The sequence below is a fragment of the Channa argus genome, chromosome 1 (genome assembly GCF_033026475.1).
Source record: "Channa argus isolate prfri chromosome 1, Channa argus male v1.0, whole genome shotgun sequence".
Classification (NCBI taxonomy): domain Eukaryota; kingdom Metazoa; phylum Chordata; class Actinopteri; order Anabantiformes; family Channidae; genus Channa; species Channa argus.
In genome coordinates, this window is record NC_090197.1 from 50,486,903 (window position 1) to 50,508,262 (window position 21,360).

A 21,360-nucleotide genomic window follows, 5' to 3' on the forward strand; every position below is an offset into this window, starting at 1 on the left:
ACTTTACGGTGAAGTACGGACAATCTACTAACTGGGTTCTCAGTCAGGGGCATTAGGGGCCACAGTGAGCACAGTGAGCCATGATTACTTAACTTCCATGGAGAGAGGTCCTGTTCTTTCAGGAAGTCAGCACACACACCCTAACTACACATATTTAGGTCTTCACTAACCTTTCACATCGGTGTGCTGCATGCAGCTTTTGAAATCTAAAGGTCAAAATATTGTCTGAGCGAAATTACATTTGATGTCTCAGTGGTAGATGTAGTTGTAGTTGATGTTGTGTCCATCCAAAAGGCGACAAATTACAGATGATTCAGCATCTCTGCTGCATGTATACATGCATGCCAGCATGTATGCAGACATATCCGCAGATTGCCTCACTCTAATTTCATTTCTCACCTTGTCTCTGTGCTGCTGCTGTCTGTCTCTCTTTGACTCTCACTCTTACACTTTAATTCAGGATCTGAGGCAAGGAGGTACCTGAGGTGCTTTAGCTGAGTGAAAATTACATTTACACTGACATGGAAAGGCAGGTCCATCCCTGGAGTGGAACTAAAGTCTGGCTGGTGCTAGCCGCTGTCAAGCATCCATTCTCATACAAATCTCCCTAGAGGCTGCAGGTTTGTGGCTCACTTTAAAAGAGCTTGTTTGAGGGAGACATGTCACAATCGCAGCCATAGTCTCACTGAGCTGTTTTCTCATTGTCTCGGCCCACATATGCCTTAGTTGTTTATATGTGTGTGTTCATGTGTATGCGGTTAATCGGATGCAGCATCTGCACATCTTGATTGTTGTGAAACTACTATAACGTTAGAATTGGCTTCGCATATGCTAGAAACATTTGTATGTGGCATATGATTCCCTTTAGCTGTTCACCCACATTTATTTGTTCACACTGTACCTGAGTGATTAAAAGTAGATGTTGTCACACAGTGATATGACATAAGAAAAAAAAAGTTAAAAAAGCCCTAAAATCACACTATATAGAAAAAAGAAAGTAGTATTTTATACAAAAAATAAACGACTCCAGTTACTGATGATTCATAGTTTTGTTGCAACAAACACTTATTAATCAACTCTGCAATTCTTTATAATCTTATTGAGCATTTTAGTCCATGTTTACACAAAATATTTCCTTTAAATTGGAATGTAAATTGGAATAGCTATCATTTGAGACAAAGGAGAAAATCCATCAGCAGAGGAGCATCACATAATATACTCGGATGTTCTCAAATCCTGACATGACATGGTGATTTTGACGATTACGGGGGGGAAGGCAAGCAGTGAGAGTTCAGGGTCAAAGAAATGCACACAGCTAACTACATGGTGTCTCTCACAGAACCGGGGTGGCAGCAATGAGCTTGTTGGTATAAACCTACCACCCCCCAGTCCCCACTTCTTCACCCATCACACTCAGGTCACTCAGGAAGTGTCCCCCTTATGTTCATGCATACATTGTGATGTAAAGGTGCAAACAAGACTTGTCAAACTAAGATTTAAGATCACTTACTAATATTTAATATATATATATATATATATAAAGCAACGTTATTTCATAACCTGTATATCCTATAAGTGCTCTATCAATTAAAGTGAAAACAGGATTAACAAAGCACTGGAGTGTAACATGGCTTTGAAACTTGACTGTAATGTAGTGTACTGTCACTAAAATGTAATTGAAATACTTCACTTGGACTTAACCTTGGTAAAACTTTGTGTTTTTTGTCTCTCACTATAGTAGTATTTACACTCTGAAGTATATGCATTTAGAGTAGCTCCTTCATTGTTTATGATTAAATAATGTAGCAAAGGATTAAAGTTGGTTTAGTTATTCATATAAAATAAAGTTAGAAAGCTCTTTCATTGGATCCCCAAACTACGTAAATGTTCTCCAGTACGGGGATGTCGCCTTTCAGTAAACTCCGCCTACTTTATGTCTAAATAGGTGAACTACGTTAAAATCCGCATAGAAGTTAAATAACAGAAATATAATACATTTTAAAAAAGGTTGAATAGGAGGTCAGATCAGCTGTCACTTTATTTCCACGACTTAAATTAATGCAAGGCCAAAATGTTGATTGTATGCAAATCAGTGTGCAATTGGACTTTAAAATCGCCGTGTGTAATTAAAGATGGTTTAAAGGAAAGTGGCATCACTTTGTTCACACCTCAGAATAACCAGAGAGGACTGACTGCTAAAGGACTAAATGCTTATTTAATCAAGGTTTGATGTCCTCTGCTGCTGTACATTTATTTTTACTGTGTTTGTTGAGCATCTTTGAAACACTAAGAATGAATTAAATTTAATCTGACCTCATAGTCGGGTTGTAGCTGCAGGTTGTAAACGCTAATTATTTTGCCACTCAAAACACTTCTCAACCTAAATATTTATAAATTGTTTTTCTGGCAGTTTTGCAGAATGCACAGTGTCATTTGTAGAGCACACATAATGTGTACATTTACTTGCAGATTTGCACATGCATCTTAGCATCTTTGATAATATTTGGGATATTTATTATTACAATGTGTAAGGCAGCACAGTGATTACGTGGTTAGTGTTGCTGCCTCACATAGAGAAGGTCTGTGTTGGGGAGCTTACATGTTCTCCCCTGTGCTTGCATCCCAACACAAAAGGATACGTTACATTGATCATTGAGATGCCACAGAGTATGCGATGTGCTGGGTGCATTGATTTTAAGTCCGATATTACAGTGAGATTGATTCCCAACAGTTGGACATAGAATGGGAAGTTGCATCATGTCATGTTCACTGTTGTGGGACATAGACACCAGCTTTGAAACACCTCATTTTGAATTTGATGGCAGCAACACATTGTTGTAGGAGAGGAGGAATGAGGAATGTCCCATTCTTGTCTGATGCAGCATTCTAGCTGCTCAACAGACCTGGGCCTTTGTTGCGAGATGTTTTATGATGTATCAAATGTTTTCTGGTGGTGAAAGTTCAGGGAGGCTAGTTCAGCACCCGGACTCTTCTCATGTAAAGCCATGCTGTTGTGATGGATGCAGTATGTGGTTTAGCATTTTCTTGCAGAAATGTGCAAGGGCTTCCCTGAAAGAGACGTCTGGATGGGAGATGCTCTAAAACCTCTATGTACTTTTCAGCATTGATGGTTCCTTTCCAGATGTGTAAGCTGCCCACACCAGAGGCACTAATGCCCCCCCCCATACCATCAGAGAAGCAGGCTTTTGAACTGTCTCCTGATATCAAGCTGGATGGTCGCTCTCCTCTTCATTCAGCAGCACATAGCATCCATGGTTTCCAACAGTTTATCATTTTGCTTCAGACAATTTTAAATGAGCTGTGGCGCAGAGAACAAGACAGTGTTTCTGGATCGTGTTCACGTGTGACTTCTTCTTTACATGATACAGCTTTAACTTACATTTGTGGATGCAAGGCAAACCGTCTTCAGAGACGGTGATTTCTGGAAGTGTTCCTGAGCCCATGCAGTGATGTCCAGTATAGAATCAGGCCTGTTTTTAATGCAGTGCACATCCAGTTTTGACCTTCGGCCTTATCTCTTTGAGAATCCTCCTGATTCTCTGAATCTTTTTGATGATATTATTTATTGTAGAAGGTGGGATCTTCAAGTCTTCAAGACTTGGTGAACCTCTCCCCATCTTTACGTTCGAGAGGATCAGTGTCTCTGAAATGCTCTTTTTATACCCAGTCATGTTACTGGCCTGTTGCCATTGAACCTTATTAGTTGTCAAATGCTCCTCCATTTGTTACTGATTTGCAGCAATTACTTTTCCAGCCTTTTGTTGCCCCTGTTCAAACTTTCTTGAGATGTGTTCCTGCCATCAAATTCAAAATGAGCTAATGTTTTCCATGAAATGATAAAATGTCTGTTTCAACATCTGATATGTTGTTTATGTTCTATTGTGAATAAAATATGGGTTGATGAGATTTGCAAATCATCGCATTCTGTTTTTATTTGACAGCTGGTCAAAGCACAGACTCCAACTCACCAACAAAAATTCAGGGGGGGGTCCTCACAAGATGGCATCTGAAAACAAAAGTTCAACCCAGCGTTATGTTTACTTTACTTTTCTTTACCTTTTAATTGCAGAAATCCATTTCAGTGACTGCAAAAAAGCTATGGGGTTTCTAAACTCGAAGCCTGTGCTTTTCCGTCGAGTGTCTAGGTGGACCTACACAGATGGGGGTGTTATGGGTAATTATAGATCACAGAGGCCCGAGATGCACGCCATCCAAAACTGAACAAAGCGTTGTGCCGACCTGAATGATTAATAAGTCAGGAGGTGGGCTCGATTTGTTTTACATCTTGTTTTTTTTTCTTTTACCTCTTCAATGAATACTGGGCTGCTAAAAGCAACACGGGTCCCTTGCACTGGGAGAACATGCAAACTCCGTACAGAAAGGCCGCAGCCAGCAGGTGTGTTTGAACCGTGAACCTTCAAGCTCTGAGGTGGCAGCACTGATGACTCCGCCGCTGTGCTGTCTAGCATTACTATGTCCATTGCAAACACAATAAAATATTACATTTGTTACCATTAATCTATCACTTTTCTCGTAAACATTATTAAACATGGCCAAATTACTTTTTTTTTTTTTTTTAATGTGTTGAGCTCACATTTGGAAAAGATTGTTTGTGGTCTGTAGCCTGAATTAAAGACACCAGATGTTCACTGATTTTCAGAAAAATGAGGATAAGATGATGTAGATGAAAACAAATTGCACTGTTGATAGTTGTGACCAGTTTCACTTATATGTTATTAATAGATCAATAACCATTGCGAGAGTGGGAAGATTTGTGAAGAAAATGACAGAAAATGCCCAAGCTATATGTTCCCTGAACTAAACTGGAGACGTAAATCAATTGCACGGTCCAGCTTGGAACAAGAACAAAAATCAATCAAGAACAATCACTTAAAATCTCTTTGTTCCACCTTTTTTTTAAAATGCTTGGTGCCTTCTCAAACATATGTTAAAGCGAGTGATGAGACAAAGGTCGAGCTGCTGTTAACACCATTACGTTGCTTGTTTTCTAATGGGAGGAAAACAAATCTCTAATGAATGGCTTCCTTCCCGGCCTCCCCCTGCTTCTGTCTATCCGTGGTCACTGTGCACACTGAGTGGGGGGGCTAATAAGTCCCTGCTGGGTTACATGGCTGGCTCCCAGCTAATCACTTTTTGAGACAGAATCTTCAAAGTGTGCCCTCTTGTCTGATACTAATCTAGGCCAAGAGGGGACTCTGTAGATGGAGGAGCATGGGCAGAGGTTAGATTGGCTCGAGATTGCTCTGCTCCATCCAAATCATCTGTCCCCCCCTTTTTTGTGTTGTGCAATGGATGAGTGTGTGAAAGCTGCATGACATTGTTAATCGATGGTGGCGTTATTACGGTATGTGCATTGAAAATACTAACCTGGGTCAAGGAGGTAAAATATTGCACTTGTCTTTACACGACTGGCGTCAATTCATTATGTTATTTTCTCCTGATTAGCAAACTTTCACTTATGTTTTCGCTAGTTCTGCTCAGAAAACGTCATGTAGTTCTATACAATCCTGGCTTTGTAAATATGGAAAACTGTGGACTGGGTTAGGATTGGTCTGCACAGTAAAGATGGAAAGCAACATTCACTGCAGTTCCTCAGCTTGTATCAAATATCAGGCGTTCCTGTGATATTGTGTTCACAGTGACCTTGACTTTTGACCTCTGACTATTAAAATGGAAGCATTTTATTGAGTCGAAATGGATGCGTGTGTCAAATTTAATTAAAAAAAAAAAAAAAACACCACCAAAATGTAATGAGTTTATTCTTGAGTCTATGTTTTGACCCTTTGAAGAAATTCCGTACGGCATGACTGTGCTCTCGCTTGTACAAAAATGCTAGGGACTAATGACACAGAGTTGATGTAATGGTGACATTGACCTTTTATCATTTGGCCACTAAAGCTTAAAGAGTTTATCCTTGAGTTCATGTGTATGTTTGTTTCAGATTTGAAGAAATGCCCATCCTGCCATTCCTGTGATATTGAACTAACAATAACGTAAAGGGCATCGGACCACAACGACCTTCACCTTTGACCCCTGACAACCCCTGGCTGTTTGCGGCACATTTGAAGAAATTCACTAAAGCCACTCAGGAGCTATTGTGTTCACAAGAATGGCTGGACGTAAGGTCAATGCGAGCTTAATATTTGAACTTTCACCCCCGAAAATTGAATTGCTTTCGAGGCCTTACTGTCATATTGCATTCACATAAATGGGATGAATGGAAGAGACAGATGTAAAGTCACAGTAACCTTTTGACCTCCCAAAACTACTCATGATACTTTGTTCCCAATAATGGACAGGTGTCAGGTCACAGTTGCCTTGACCCTCGACGTTTGGCTACCACAATGTCTAATCAGTTGATCTTAGGGTCAAAGTAGATGTTTGTGCCAAATTTGAAGAAGCTGCCTCAATGTATTCCTGAGGATGGATGGAGCACCTAAAAACATATGCTATGGCTTTTGCAGTCAACAGATGCCAACCCAGTTAAACACTTATAGAGGATTTTGGATTTGAACCACCACCATCAGAAAACCAAATGAGGATATTTTTGGGAAAAATGGTCCCTTGTCCAAGACATCTTTAGGGCTCCATGCCTTTGATTCAGTGTCTTCCAACTACTGCAAATAGTAATGTGGGTGTAAAATGTGCTCCCTCCCATTCTCACATGTAGTTCAACATGGAACAGTAACCGAGTCAGTTTTTTTTTTACTTATCACTTTTTCAAAACACAGTGGCAATTCAAGAGGCTTTACAGCAGTATAAAAGCAAACTGATGATAATGTATAATCAAGTCAGCATTTCCTTATTAAGAAACTTCAGAAAGAAACAGTGCAGGAACCCTACAGGGCATACAGCCCAAATGGAAATGACATGTACGGAGCACCGAGAATTGAAGAAAACTGCAAAAGAGGTAGACACAGTAGCTAAGGAGAGACCATGGGCAACTGGAATCTTTGGACGGAGCAAACAATAGGCTAAATAGTTAAAGAGGTTACGGCTTTTTCTGAGTATTCTGTCATGAATCGTCCAGCTTATAAAATGCCGGGAAATACCCATTATAATTTTACAAAGGCCAACCGGTGTATTTACATTGCAAAAAGAAAATGCCGGTGGTGTTTCAGCTAACAATCTAAAACCCGAGGCAACAGAGAGAAGAAAAAAAAAACACAAACAAAACAATAATAATAAAATTTAAAACAAAAATCTTGAAATGATCAAAACAGCCAAACTGATGAATGACAATCTCACATCAACTTGCTGCTATGCCGTCGCCACATGACTCGCAGGCAGTGCCATCAGCCATTAGCGTGTTGCGCCTGTTGCCCAAATGAAATAATAACTTACTTTCCTTTTTGTGGTCTTTTGACAGAAAGCAAAGCCACACAGCCTGAAAATAAGAAGATAATCATAGTCTGTGAGCACGAGCTAAATGTGCTTTGTGTGTGGACTCAGTGGTTCCTTAGTCACTCAAGTATCAAGGTAGTGTTTAAGATGCTGAGTGTGGAGTCACAATACCCCTGGTCGGAATCTGGCCAGACCCCCTTTATCGCATGCCATTTACCATTTATTTCTCTCCTCATTTCCCGTTAGCCGTCTGCTGTCTAATGAAATTGTAAATTCCGCGGATGATGCATAAAATCAGCAGCTCAAGAGAATAGATGGTTGCGTTTGAATGTGTAATTATATCGCTCATTTAGTGTATGGGAATCTCGGCGCCTTCTGCCTACACGGCGCTTGTCCATTTGAAGTCCAGCCCGATATTTTAATACATTTACGTTATATGAGCGTTTCACTAGTTCACAGCGGCTCTATTACAGCTTTTTTTACCGTGACAGCTACACAGACATTGGACTGACACTAGCATATTACCCTGTTGAACAGATTAAATGGCTGACAAATGAAGTGCAGATCCCTGGGGATTTCAGTAGCTCAAAGTGAGCTCAGATCATCATCATATTTTATTTAGAGAATTGTGATTCCCATCATGGCCGTTACACCATAGCACCACAGGAGAAATACAAGCCACCTTCTCCTCTTTTCCCTATATAAGCCTATACAGTATATATAATTGGGGCTGCTCCCATTGTAACTGTAGGGGGGGGGGTTGACTGTAGATGGGAGATGGGCGGGGGGCTGAACAGCCAGAGCAAGCAGACTATGGTAATACTTCAACAGATCGATTACAGGGATGTGCGATTGAAACACAAGAGCATTCCAATAAATCCTCCATCCTACCCTTGCTGGCGGTGAAGTGTCTTGGATTCCTCAGCATGACCAAGAGTGGGAGACTTGTACAGAATACCAAACAGCAGCTGTGGACAAACACAAAAACGCATGCATAAAAATTGGTGCATGAAAAAAAAAAATACAATTTTTAAAGACTGTAGACTTTAGCTTTCTTCTCTAATCCATATTTATATTCACCTCTTTTATTCAAGAAGGGTGGTTTACATTAAATTATAGCCTAACTCTAATTCTGTCTCTTGAGTATCGAATACTAATTTCTCGCAGGCTTTGAAGGAGGTTTATTGGCTTTATTGTCGAGATATGTGTCAGCTGTAGTATCCACATACTGTATCTCTAATGTGCTTTGACTGTTTGAAATATAGTTGCTAAGCACTTTAGTCATTGCTAATTTAAATACCATGCATTTAAATATTCACAGAGGTGATGGCGCAGATCAGAAAGACAAAACAAATTAAGAGGATGATATTTTTATCCATCAACCCAAACTGACCCAAGCTACAGGCTAAAAGCCCAAACGTTTCAGTACATTCCTTCCTGGAAAATTCCTTTACTTTTTATTTATTCAGCAAATAATGTGTTTCTAGCACACACACACACATCGCTAAGCCAGTGTTATGTGACTAAACATTGTGGGCAGAAGCTTTGATTTCTGACTCCATGTTGTTAATCAGTTGCCAAAAATGTTTGTTACTATTCCCTTCTGAGTTTTTTTTTTTGTTCCGTGAAGCACTGTCCGTGTTTTCTGCTCAAGGTCTCATAAATGAGCCTTCACACACCGCATGCAACACACAAACACCAACAATACACAGTAGGAAGTAATAAACAGCCTGCTGGCCTGGGAATGAGTTTGTCACTTTTGCCAGCGAGTTCATCAGCATCATCCAGATGAGATAAAGATGACCACCAAAGCCATTACAGTTTTATTTGGTGCAGCTGACGGATTAGTGGGAAGGGATTAATATGGTAAAGGGAGGTCATAAAAACATCGCCTTCCCTTTTTTGTCTGCTTTAATTTCCCTCGTGATGCCCAAGGGCATTTTCCAGGCAACGCGTTTTAAAGTGGACTGAGGGAAGAGCCCATTTAAGACCACCTCTCTAGACGATGCTAATGGTTGCTTTAATGTATTTAAGCTAAGCGATACCTCTTTTTATGTTTTCATATATTCATGTTTAATAACACGGCTCTATGAATGAACAATTAAGACCTCACCCAAAACCTTAATTAAGCATGTAGCGCCACCGGATTGTTGTTGAAGTAATTATCGTAAGACGCCTTTTAACGTGATTTGCCATGCAGTGATCTCAGCGCAGCCTTTGCCGTGACATATAGCATTGCGTGATGAATTTCTTGTTATTGTGTGTGTGTGTGTGTGTGATTGCTTTACTGTCTCCGTGCTGCGGGGTGCAGCTTAAAACAGTAAGCTTGTTGCATCACCCACCACAGTGATGGGACTGTAGAAGCCCTATTATGCTGTGTATGTGGAGGTGATTCATCTCCAAACCTCCGTTCTTTCTCCTCGGCATGAGTTGTCTTTGCCGTGCAGACGACGATGGGACCCCTCAGCCCCTCTAGTGTCTCATTCATTTACGCAACAGCACGTGCGACTGGATGTAGGCGCAATGAGAGGGATTGTCTGCAGCTCGTCACCACAGTGTAGGAGAAATTCTACATTGCAGAGCCACAACTTGTGCTACTTTATCATTAATAAGAGGTTTGGACCAGAATACATTTTTGGAGAATACAATTTAATACTTACACTTTTCTAGGGGGCGGATCAAATCACATATAAAAAAAAATGCATTCTGTCTTTTTCTTTTTTTTTTTTTTTTTAAACCTTAACAATTTCATATCTACTGAAGTGGTGGTTAAGAGGGTGGATAATCATGTTCCCAAAGCAGTGGTCTCCAGCCAGCCATCATACTGAAGCATGTTGTATTGTGGTTTGGTTGATGAACGAAGCCCAGCTCCCCGTCATCATGAATAATTCTGGATACGCTCACATTCATGTAAAGGCACTTATCACATGAAGCGCCCGCTAGCCCCCTGCTCTGGCACTGTGAAGGGAAATTGTTAAGTCACGCATATTCATAGGCAGGTTACCATGGAGACACTCGGACAGCGCCACTATACATTGTTTCCATTGAGTCATGAATGGGCGGAGGCACTATAGGCCAACATACGGTGACTCAGTGGTTCTTACCGTCAGCTAACACACGCTCTGCGTCACAGAGAAGAGACAAGATACACATCTCAAGTCTCCTGTATCTAAACGTGTGCGTGTTTGTGTTACAGCAACTGGCTTCATCACGGATTGCACTCCGCTAAATAATTGTTTTATTTTGCTTCATTTGTCGAGGTCACCCCTTTGTCCTCTCGAACTGCAAACTGTGTGATGGCTTGCGTTTATGAGATCAGTATTTATTCTCGGCTTGCCAGAACTGGGAGAATGTCATAAACGCCACATGCACAGAAAAAAATCAAATAGCGATTGAAAAGTAATGGAATCATTCAAGAATCATTCAATCTGCAAAGCGCGCACGCACGCACGCCAGTTCACATTCATTTCACCTCCAAGCTGAATCTTAAATTACCATCTGAGAAACACCCAGAAACACACACAAAAAGACCAACAATTGTGCTACTTCCTCTCTTTAAACTGGAGATCCTACTTAATCACGCCGTTTAAGTGGAATCCACGCTTCGTGGTTAAATCTGTGGTTCCGGATGAGAAGAGTGAGAGATGGTACAGTCTGTACCGAAATACCAACGTCTGACTTATAAATTATTGGATCAACGTGACCTCGGTTGTATTGGTCTCCATTGGTCCGATGACCCAAAATATGTGCAGGACAGTGTGCACATGATTGAGCAGTAAATGTACAGAATTAAGGGGTGAAAGGTCGTGTGTTCATCCACCGGGCCGTCCTCACAGCGAGGACGTGACCCCCGTGGCCTATTTTAAAGCTATGACCGTGTTTCACCTCTCGGCCAGTGCTAGCACACCCACTCCGTGTGATAGCCACCTGTTACTGCTGCACCCAGTGACTGACCATTAATCATGTTTCCCGGCCCTGCAGCTGAATCCAACTTGAGAAGCGTGAGCGTGGGAGAGCAAATGTGGTGACATGGACTGAGTCCAAACGGACCACACGACTATTTGTGTGTGTGGTTGAAATCCTTACTCAACCTGAGGTAAAAAAAAAAAAAAAAAAAGGTTTATTGTTGTGGACCTGCTGTGGGCTCTATTCTTGAAATTCCTGTCATGACGACTCACTCTTACTCACAAACAGGCCAATTATGACTGGTTCAGCAGTATTCAGATTGGGCATGTTGGTGAATAAACATTTAATGAAAGGTTTAGAGAGTGAATGAATCCATGAATAGATAAAAGGCTCTGGGTTTGTTATCGGTTCTCCCTGTAGGTGCTTTTGGAGAAGCGCTTCCTTACTTCACCAGGGCAAGAATACGAATGTTATTTACTTAGCAACCAACCAAACATTTACTTTGTCTCTTTTTATTGGACACAGATGCAAGGTTTTCTCAACTTGCCACTCAACATAATGAGCTGTAAAACACATATGGAATATTATTTACTTGTCATTCCAGGTATAAAACATTAGTTTCACACTAAAAGGCATATATTCATAGTCGGGAACCAGACATGTGGTCACAGAAAGTTTTTAACCCCAATATTATTTTGCTTACTCCAAGAAGTATTATAGCTACTGCTGCAGATAGGTTTGATTTTATTGGAGCATTTGAAGTTTCTACCACCAACCGTGGCTGCTGCTTGTTGGCGAAGTTCTAATTCTGCATTTAAGGTGCTCGGTGAGTCTAAACACTTTAGTGGATCATGGAAAGCAACAGTAGTTTGTGGGTCAATGCTTTAGAGAACAGCCCGTAACTGTGGGACATTAGGAATCTGTAACAGTTGGTGGAGACAATGTTTAAGACTGAACTGTCCAGTCTTTGAAGATTGTCTTCAGGTGTTTCCCAACTACTATTTAGACCAGTATTGTCTCCCAGTGTCTCTCATCAGCTTAACTGCGCAGTGGACCGATGTCCAGCAACTCATACAAGAGTCATACAAAAGTTTAGTATTTGGCACTTGGTAACAGCAAGTACTCAAATGTAAGTACTTGTACTCAGTTGGGGAAAAAGTGGTTTCAGGACATCCCAAAGAACCATCATTTTCTTCCTCTCTCCCCTTCTTAAACTTATATTGTTTCCTTTGTGCCTATTAATATTGATTGACACATACTGTACAGGTACATTCAGGGAAATTCTCAGCATTTATTGTAATTTTATGATGAAGACTACATGAAGGGCTGAGTAGAGAATGGTGAAGCATAACAGGGTAACAGAGCCCAGGTGTGGGAGGTCTGGGCAGAGCACAGTGTATTATTATTCTTCCATACTAGCACTAGCTTAAGTTGTATAATACAGATTTAGGTGTCGGTATGTGTCATTTGTTAAACTAGGTTTTGTTCATTGTGCTTCTGTCAAAGCTGCAAGGATCTGCTGCATCTTGTGGGCCCGGTGCATTTAGGGACACTACAAAGTGTAGGTCATCTGTGTTTTGTCAGAAAGCAACTCTGTACCAGGTTTTCAGGCAGTTCATTTTTTTTTTTTGTGTGTGTGTGTGTGAAATATTCCATAGTATCAAAATTGTTGCTAGCAAAAAAGGTAAGTGGCTAATAACTTTGGAATCTACTAAGCGAAGTGGCCTGTGAGCAAAAACAGTTGCTTGCACTGCTTGTATTGGTTGTGTCATTTAGTGAAATCTGATCCTCATAACAAAACATTGTTGCAGGAGTTTTAGGAGAGGGATGTTGTCCCATTCTTATCTGATGCAGGATTCTAGTTGCTCAACAGTCCTGGGCCTTTGTTGCCAGATTTTCTGTTTTGTGATGCATCAAATGTTTTCTGTTGGCGAAAGTTCTGGACTGCAAGCAGACTAGTTCAGCACCCGGACTCTTCTCATGTAAAGCCATGCTGTTGTGATGGATGCAGTATGTGGTTTAGCATTGTCTTGCTGAGATGTGCAAGGGCTTCCCTAAAAGAGACATTGTCTGGATGGGAGCACATGTTGCTCTAAAACTTCTAAATGCTTTTCAGCATTGATGCTGCCTTTCCAGATGTGTAAGCTGCCCACACCATAGGCACTAATGCCCCCCCCATACCATCAGAGAAGCAGGCTTTTGAGCTGTCTGCAGATAACAAGATGGATGGTCCCTCTCCTCCTTAGTCTCCTTCTAATCCCAAAAAGAATTTAAATGTTTTATTCATCTGACCACAGAACAGTTTTTCATTTTGCCTCAGACCATTTTAAACGAGCTTTGGCCCAAAGAACACAGCGGTGTCTCTTGATCTTGTTCACATATTACTTCTTCTTTGCATGGTACAGCTTTAACTTACATTTGTGGATGCAAAGCAAACCGTGTTCACAGACGGTGATTTCTGGAAGTGTTCCTGAGCCCATGTAGTGATGTCTAGTAGAGAATCATGCCTGTTTTTAATGCAGTGCTGCCTGAGGGCCCAAAGATCACATGCGTCCAGTTTTTTCCTCCTGATTCTTTGAATCTTTTGATGATATTATACGTATACTGTAGATGGTGGGATCTTCAGAGTCTTCAAAATTTTACCCTGAGAAAAGAGTTTCTGAAAGTGTTCCACACATGTGGTTTGTCGCAGATTGGTAAACCTCTGCCCATCTTTAAATTCGATGGAAACTCTGCCTCTCTGAACTGCTCATTTTATATCTGTTACTGACCCTTTGCCATTTAACCAAATAAGTTTTCAAATGCTTCTCTATTTGCTTTTGATTTGCGGCAATTACGTTTCCAGCCTTTTTAATTCAAAATGAGCTAATATTTTCCATGAAGTGGTAAAATATCTAAATCTCAACATCTGATATGTTTATGCTTTATTGTGAATAAAATATGGATTGATGAGATTTGCAAATGATTGTATTTGGATTTTATTTTTGTTTTACACATCGTCCCAACTATTTTGGAATTGGGGTTGTAGTTACTTTTGGCTTTGGTGCAGAAAGATTGCATCCTCATACTTAATCATCCCCAGAGAGCTCCGATCTGCTTACAGTCGCTAATTTGAAACCAGGAATCGGTGAACACATACACCCACCAATTTGGATTGCTGAAAAGTTGTATTGTTGCTTTTACTTCAGAGTTCTAGAGCCTGGCTAAGACAAGGAGGGTCATGTAACCTAATGTGTGATGCTCAAAGGATTAAGAAAAACTAAAGTTCATATTGGATTTACGTTCTTATTCTATGATTCTGCGCCTCACAATTTACATCCAACGCCAAAGCGGACTTTAATGGAGGAGACCAGAGTTTGTTATAAATCCGCTAACATTTTTATGAACTGGCACTGAAGTCTTCACCTACCAAAGTAACTTACTTTAGCCATTATTCATTTGTGAAAAACATTCTTTTATCTTGACTTTGATCGTGAGGCAATAAAATCTGTACGGCTTGGGTGGCTGGGCCGCAGAGCGGTCGTCCACCAATCCCGCAGTCGTTGGTTCGATCCCCGTCTCCTCGGGTGTCCTTGAACAAGACGCTGAACCCCAGCTTAGTTTCTCCCAGTGAGTGTTGGCCAGCTGCATAGCAGCTTCCCCCCTTGTGAGTGCGAATAGGTAGAGAACCGCTATGTAAGTGCAGACCATTTACCATTCAAGAGTTAAGTTATGAATATGTGAGATTATGATGATGAACTGAAGTTTTGACAGCAAGTGATGACTCAGAATAATGTCTTTATCTACTGAACTATTTGTTACCTCTACTGTGCCTCATAAAAATAAGATATTCTGTTGTGAGTCACAGTCATGTTTGTCTTCACTAGCAGCGGGCATGTAGGCTACATTGACGTGGCATCGGGAGACTGATGAGACAATCTCTTCTATTGCATTTCTGAATATGGAAAAACATAACAATAGCCAGTGAGGTTCTGTAATAAGTATCTCATATTTGCATTAATTAATGCTAAAAATTCAGCGAATTTCCCTAAGATCTGTTGTGTCTCAAAGACTTGGCTCCTTTTGGCTCATTATCAATCATCCTGCAGCTAATATATTAGTTATGCTTTTACACACAATGAATTCATTAATTTCTAATCCACAATGCCTCTTTAATTGAACAATGTTGTCCATCTGTTGCAGCCTTTTGAATGGTTTTGTTGAGACAAAACCCTGTGATGTGACAGTTTGAGTCTGCACCGCCAGAGGAGAGTGTAGTTGACAGCAGACGCTCTGCCTCTCCAAAGAGCCTGATTTCCTGCTTCAAATCTACTCAAATGGTCCCGTCTAGAGGAAACAGACTCTTGTTGGCATAGCAACCGTGTAGGACTGTGTTTAATTTCTCTTGATAAGTAATGCTAACAACACTACAGCATAATGGTGCTCAAGAGGAAAGCTTATTTCAAGCGGCAGCCATGGCAATCACTTATAGAATTATGTTTCTTTTGTTTGCATTTTGTATGTCGAGCAATTCAAATACATTTAAAGCTCAAATGCAGCTCCGGCAGAGGCCTGGTGACAGTGTCTAGCTAAATGCTGCCAGTAAGTTAATTGTGTTTTTTTTTTTTTTTTTTTCCTAACATCACGGATAGAAACGTCCCCATGAAGTCTCCTGATGTCAACCTATTTGTCATGGTCATTGCGTCTTTGACCACGTCTGTGCTGACAGGACTGCCAATGATTACCAAAAATAAAAAAATAAAAAAAATTATGCAAATCTCTCATCATGCTTGTCAGCAGTTCTTCTCGGCTGGGGCTGAGCTCAGCGAGCTGCCCTTTGAGTTAAATTCATTTCATTCGTAGTTAATTTCCAAGTAGCTGCCTGAGCAAATAAATAAAGTGAGATCTCTCCCACAGATATATCAACAAAGGCACATTTTTTTTTTTTTTCTAATTTTGGATTATTAAAAAAAGAACAAGAACAGTTCTTGGCACTAGTAATTTTCACCCCTTTGTTCAGCAGTAATCCCCCTGTAAAGTCAAGGAGCCTTGTTTAAGTGGGATGTTTATGCTCTGATTTGCTGACTGCCCCGGGTCAAACCCTGCTGTGGTGTTTTGCACTGCGGGCTGAAGCTTTGTGATGCTATCAAACAGGGCCGCGTATCAAGGAGCAGGTGGAGGAGAGATGGAGGGAGGGATGCGGATTAGAGGGAACAGCCAGAAATAGGAGGTGACTGCTGAACTTCACCTGCAAGTCCTCTGCACCGGACAGATATAAGTGGAGCAAAAGAAAAGGAAAAAGCAGAATGATCCGCAGGCTACAGCGAGAGATGGAGGAAGGCGTGTGATTATGGTTACTAAGGCTACAGCATGCTGCTCTGTTAGGAAGGGAGGGGCTCGGAGGAAGGTCAGACGGCTGAGGTACAGCCAGCTAAATCAAGTCTGAAGTGTGAGGTCCCTGATGGCGTTGGGCTGGAGGAAATGTAGCTGTTTAGGTTGCTCACGAGGAACATAGATTTTGGTTAAGATCGGGACCCCGCGCTCTCTGTTGCTTATAGCAGACCCTCTGGGCTGTAAATCCCTTTGATACGCCGCATGAAAGAGGATAAAAGATGTCGAAAGAGATGAGGAGACAAGTATACGCGATAAGATTTCTTTTTGTGAGTTGGACGCTTTGAGAACATTTCCCTCCAGGGGGGATGGAGGTCACCTGCCGTCTGCGCTCGCCTTATGAGAAGAGGCCCCCCCCACCCCCCCCCACCCCCCCCCCAATCGAATCACGTGACAGACCTGCGTTTTCTTTTCTAACTGCCTCGATTGTCGCCGAGGCTCAAATCCTCTCTGACTCTATCCCTGATGTCTGTATTCTGTGACGTCTTGGAAACAGACTGCCGAGCTTAAGCTGTTCGCAGAAAGGAAATGATGCAACATAAATTTCAAGGCAAGGATTCTCTGTCTTCCCCCCCACCCCCACCCCCCACCCCCCTCTCGCTGCACATACACACACACTGCAGGATGAAAATCAATAGCCTTTCAGGAGGGAGTCAATGCAGAGACTAATAGCTAACAAATAAAAAATGCTGCAGAATCACCACTGAGCTTTTACATGTGGTGATGGTCCTGTTGGGGAATTGTGCCCAAACATTGCTTCACTAATGTGAAGTCATTTTCCAGCCTTTGTATCTGACTAGGAAACACTCACAAAACCATAGCCAGTGACAGAAAAATAAAAATGGAAAAAAAAGGAGCTCTCTTTAACTCCATTAAGAAATTTAACCATCTTTCTCTTGGACACTGATTGCACCGAATATCTGGCTATAACGGTAGGGGCACTTGATGGGTAAAGAGCTTATCTCCCCCCCCCCCCCCCCCCCCCCGTTTAGGCTCAAAGTGCTGATCCTCTCACACTGTAGGATGACGTGATTGAAAGCTGACGGAAATAAGACTTCATTTGGAAAGCGGGCCCCCGTGGAACACAATCATTGACTTGATTATGCCTCGTCATTAGCATCGTTCTTTATTAGGGCCACTGACTGGATGGACGTGTGGAAATCTTCTTCTTTTCCGCCCCGAAAAAACAAAACAAAAAAAAACCCATCTGTTCGTGGTGCATTTGTCTGAGTTCTTTATTTTACTGTGTGGATATTAAAGAACAATTTGTGCGTCGTTTTCTTCATGAATCAACACAAAAAGACGCCATATCTGCCCGGTGTGTCTGACTGGAAGGGAAACAGTCCTTTTAACGATTTTAAACCCAATGTGTTTACTTGCCTTTCCAAATACACCACTTCCTCTACTTTTATGTATGAAATATTGAAGGCATAAGAGCCTGTGCAGCTGGATCGGCCGATGTAATGCGTGCAGTCGGGGTGTGCTGCCCCATGTCTGCACTCCCATATGCTGACATTGCCACTTTGGAAGCATTTTCATGATTAAACCTGACCTTTCTGCAGGGGTTGAGTGCAGCTTGTCTTGTCCTAGTGTCAGCCTGTCCCCCAGTCCACACACCTTCGTGCAGTACTTCTGTCCACCAGAGGCGTAGTTCACTAAACCCTGAGCTTTGCCATAGTTCCTGCAGCTGTTATCATGAAGCACCCAAAGGCAGCCTCCTGATTCCAGCACAGATTATCTTGGAACAGGATGGACAGTTTCCTGACTGCTAATGTTGTATTTGTTCAGTGTGTCAAATTATGTGCTGCAGGTCACAACAGATCAAAGGGATGTGGAGCTTGACTGCAACTCTGGTGGGATTTAATTTTTTCTTTTCTTTTTTTTTTTTTTTTTAGGTGAGGGGGGGTTGGTATGGATACACAGGGGACTGTTGGGATTCGTTTGCTTCGAGGTAAAACAATGACAGACAAGTTCACAGGATGAGCTTGGATTCACTTTGGCTCAAAGATGGCGAGTGTCTACACCTTGACATTCCCAAGCATTACCTTTCTCCTAGAAAACCACTTTTTCTGCTTTTTTTTTTTCAAATCTTGCCAGGGATGTTTCTGTGGTGTTTTTATCGGTAAAAAGCAGATAAAGTGAGACCGGTTGTCTCTTTAAATCAAGCTGCAGTGTTGATGTGCCCTCAAGCTGAAATGGTAAGAACCATTTCCACCTCTGCGGCAGGGAGCCTGACCAAATAGGCGCACTAGAGCGCTTCAAACCTGATTCTCATTCCCTTGGTCACTTGCGGTCGCCTCCACTCATGGAGAGGAAAGCAATTTCTCAGTCCTCCTCTATGGGAGTTTGTTTTTCCCTGCGCATTTTCAGAGAAATAATTTAATTTTGATTTTTCTCCTTTCTCTCTCTCTCTTTTTTTTTTTTTTTTTTTTTTTTTTTTTGTTCCATCCGCAGAACTCAGTGGCAGTCGCCTCAATCTATTTACCGCTGGCTGGAACGCCTATCTCCTCCCCTGCGTTTCAATCTGTTGCTAACTCCACTTGCAAGCTGCAGTTTATTGTGTTTCGCAATGGGAAACTCTTTCCGTGCACGGGGAATTCGTCAAATCTCGCAGACGATGGAAAGCGCAGGAGCGTTTCAACACCAGTTGCTTTCACCAAATTAGGTAAGAGGAAATCTATTTTATCATCATGCCTGTGATGTCAATGCTGCACCGTGTTGTCGACATGGACAACATGCTTACACACACACACACACACACACGCAGTAAATCTGCGCAACACGTTGACACACAGGCTTCGCCTCGTTCGATGTTAGAATAAATCAAAACTCCGTCACTGTTTGACTTTCACTGTTGGTTTAATTTAAATAAATGCAACGCTCCCATCACGCTGGACTTTGTTTGAAACGGGGGCCACTTTAGGTTCCTGCTTGATCCTTAAAGTTTATGTCCAACACTTCCAGCAGCAGTCTGTCCACTGGAGTAACTGTGTGACACTTGAGTAATGTCTACATCATATGCATATGCATGTGTGTGTGTGTGTGTGTGTGTGTGTGTTGTCCACACAGGAGTCTGAATGGAAATGTGCAGTGTCCACGCTTCTCTTTGCCACAGCACTTACACTCTTTCCACTTGATTTCCTTAATTGAATGTGTTGCTTTCCTTGCAGATGGGTGCAGCCGCGGGAGCGCCGTGCACTCCGTTACTATTGCTTTCAGGCACTTCGCACTGGGTGTAGACCCCACCGCAGCCTATTGGGATTTTGACCTGCTGGATGGACACGGTGGCTGGAGGGCAGACGACTGCCACATAACAGGCTCCGGGGGCAACACGACCACTATTCATTGCACCCATCACAATAACTTTGCTGTGCTAATGGTGAGTAGTCTACTATGTGGTACCAGTGTCATACATTTCAGCACCCCCATGCACCCCCCCCCCCCCCCCCCCCCCGCCATAACGTGTTTTGCACTGCTTAGGGCCTATTTTGGATCTAATGCATCTTTTTTTCAGCGTGGAATAGCTGGAGTCACGTGTACGAAGCCCTTCATGCAGGGACCTTTAAAAGCTTCATTTATTGTTGCTCTTCGGCAGCGGGAAAGGATTTGTCAAAGGCGCTGCGGGGATTTATTGGCTTTGGAGTATGCGCTACACTAAATTCCCGATATATCCTGGAAATGAGAAGTTGCGTGTTGTATAGCCTGCCACCTTTTTTTTTTTTTCCTTCCAAAAAGCAGCACAGCAGCTGAAATAGAAGCGATGCTCAAGAGAAGGAGCGCCTTGTCAGGAGCTATTCGCCTCCGAGCGCAAGTGGTGTGCTAATTGGTTGCAACCATCGCCGAGCCGAAATGTTGGACTGTAAAGCGTAGCATTGCTCATCTGTGTCACTCAACTTGGTCTCGACGTCGCTGAGATGCCTTCCACCGACAGCGTTCCCCTGTTCAAATTGATTTCATGAGGATAATACCGAAAGCGCAATGGCATCTCATCGCCCAGTCGCTCCATAGAGCCGCTGCGCCTGGTCCGCTTTTTGTTTTTTTTTCCTTTCTTTTTTTTCTTTTTTTTTTTTTTTTTTTTTTTTTTGGATGAAAAGAAATCCTCCGGATGTTTACCGAAGAGTGGGATTCGTTAGACTGGGAGGTCAGTTCTCAGCAGAGCATGAAAAGTATTGTGCTTGAGATGTCGGTGCTTTCCTAGGTGCCTTTTCTTTTTTTTTCTTTTTTCTTTTTTTAAACCTGCATATTTTATGAAGCCGCTGTTCAATTCCGTTGTTGTTCGTGTGTGGGGATAAGCTTCTTCCACACACACACACACACACACACACACAAAAAGCCGCATAGGAAAGAGAGCAGGAACACAGGGAAAGCAGCATCCAGAAAACGGCATGGGTGCTCAGAGGGAGAGAGTGGGGCGTCTGTGGAGAATACTAAGTTGTTGTCAGGTGCAGAGCAGATTGTCATTGTGTATGTGTTTTTCGATCATGCATAATCTGTGGGCACCTCGTGGCTTTCGGATTGAAGCGAGATCGGCCAATTCGGTCAATTTCCCTGGCAGCAGATTAAAGATTTGAACTTGAACACGCCTCTGACAAGTAGAACGTAGTCAGAGGGATCGTGGATAGGTGTTTCAAGCATGTCCACATTCTGCTCGTAATGCGAGCGTTTGCGCCGGGGATTGCGCGTCTACTAATGCAGTCA

The 21,360-nt window shown here is 42.1% G+C and overlaps 1 protein-coding gene across 2 annotated transcripts in view; it reads left to right on the top strand.

Annotated features, from left to right (window-relative positions):
* Positions 1-21,360, top strand: part of LOC137098180 (adhesion G protein-coupled receptor A3) — a 151,181-nt gene that overhangs the window by 77,798 nt on the left and 52,023 nt on the right. For both annotated transcript variants that reach the window (XM_067474150.1, XM_067474141.1), the window contains 2 exons: positions 19,117-19,327; positions 19,833-20,041. In XM_067474150.1, the coding sequence (XP_067330251.1) occupies positions 19,117-19,327; positions 19,833-20,041 (420 nt within the window). The remainder of the gene's footprint in view (positions 1-19,116; positions 19,328-19,832; positions 20,042-21,360) is intronic.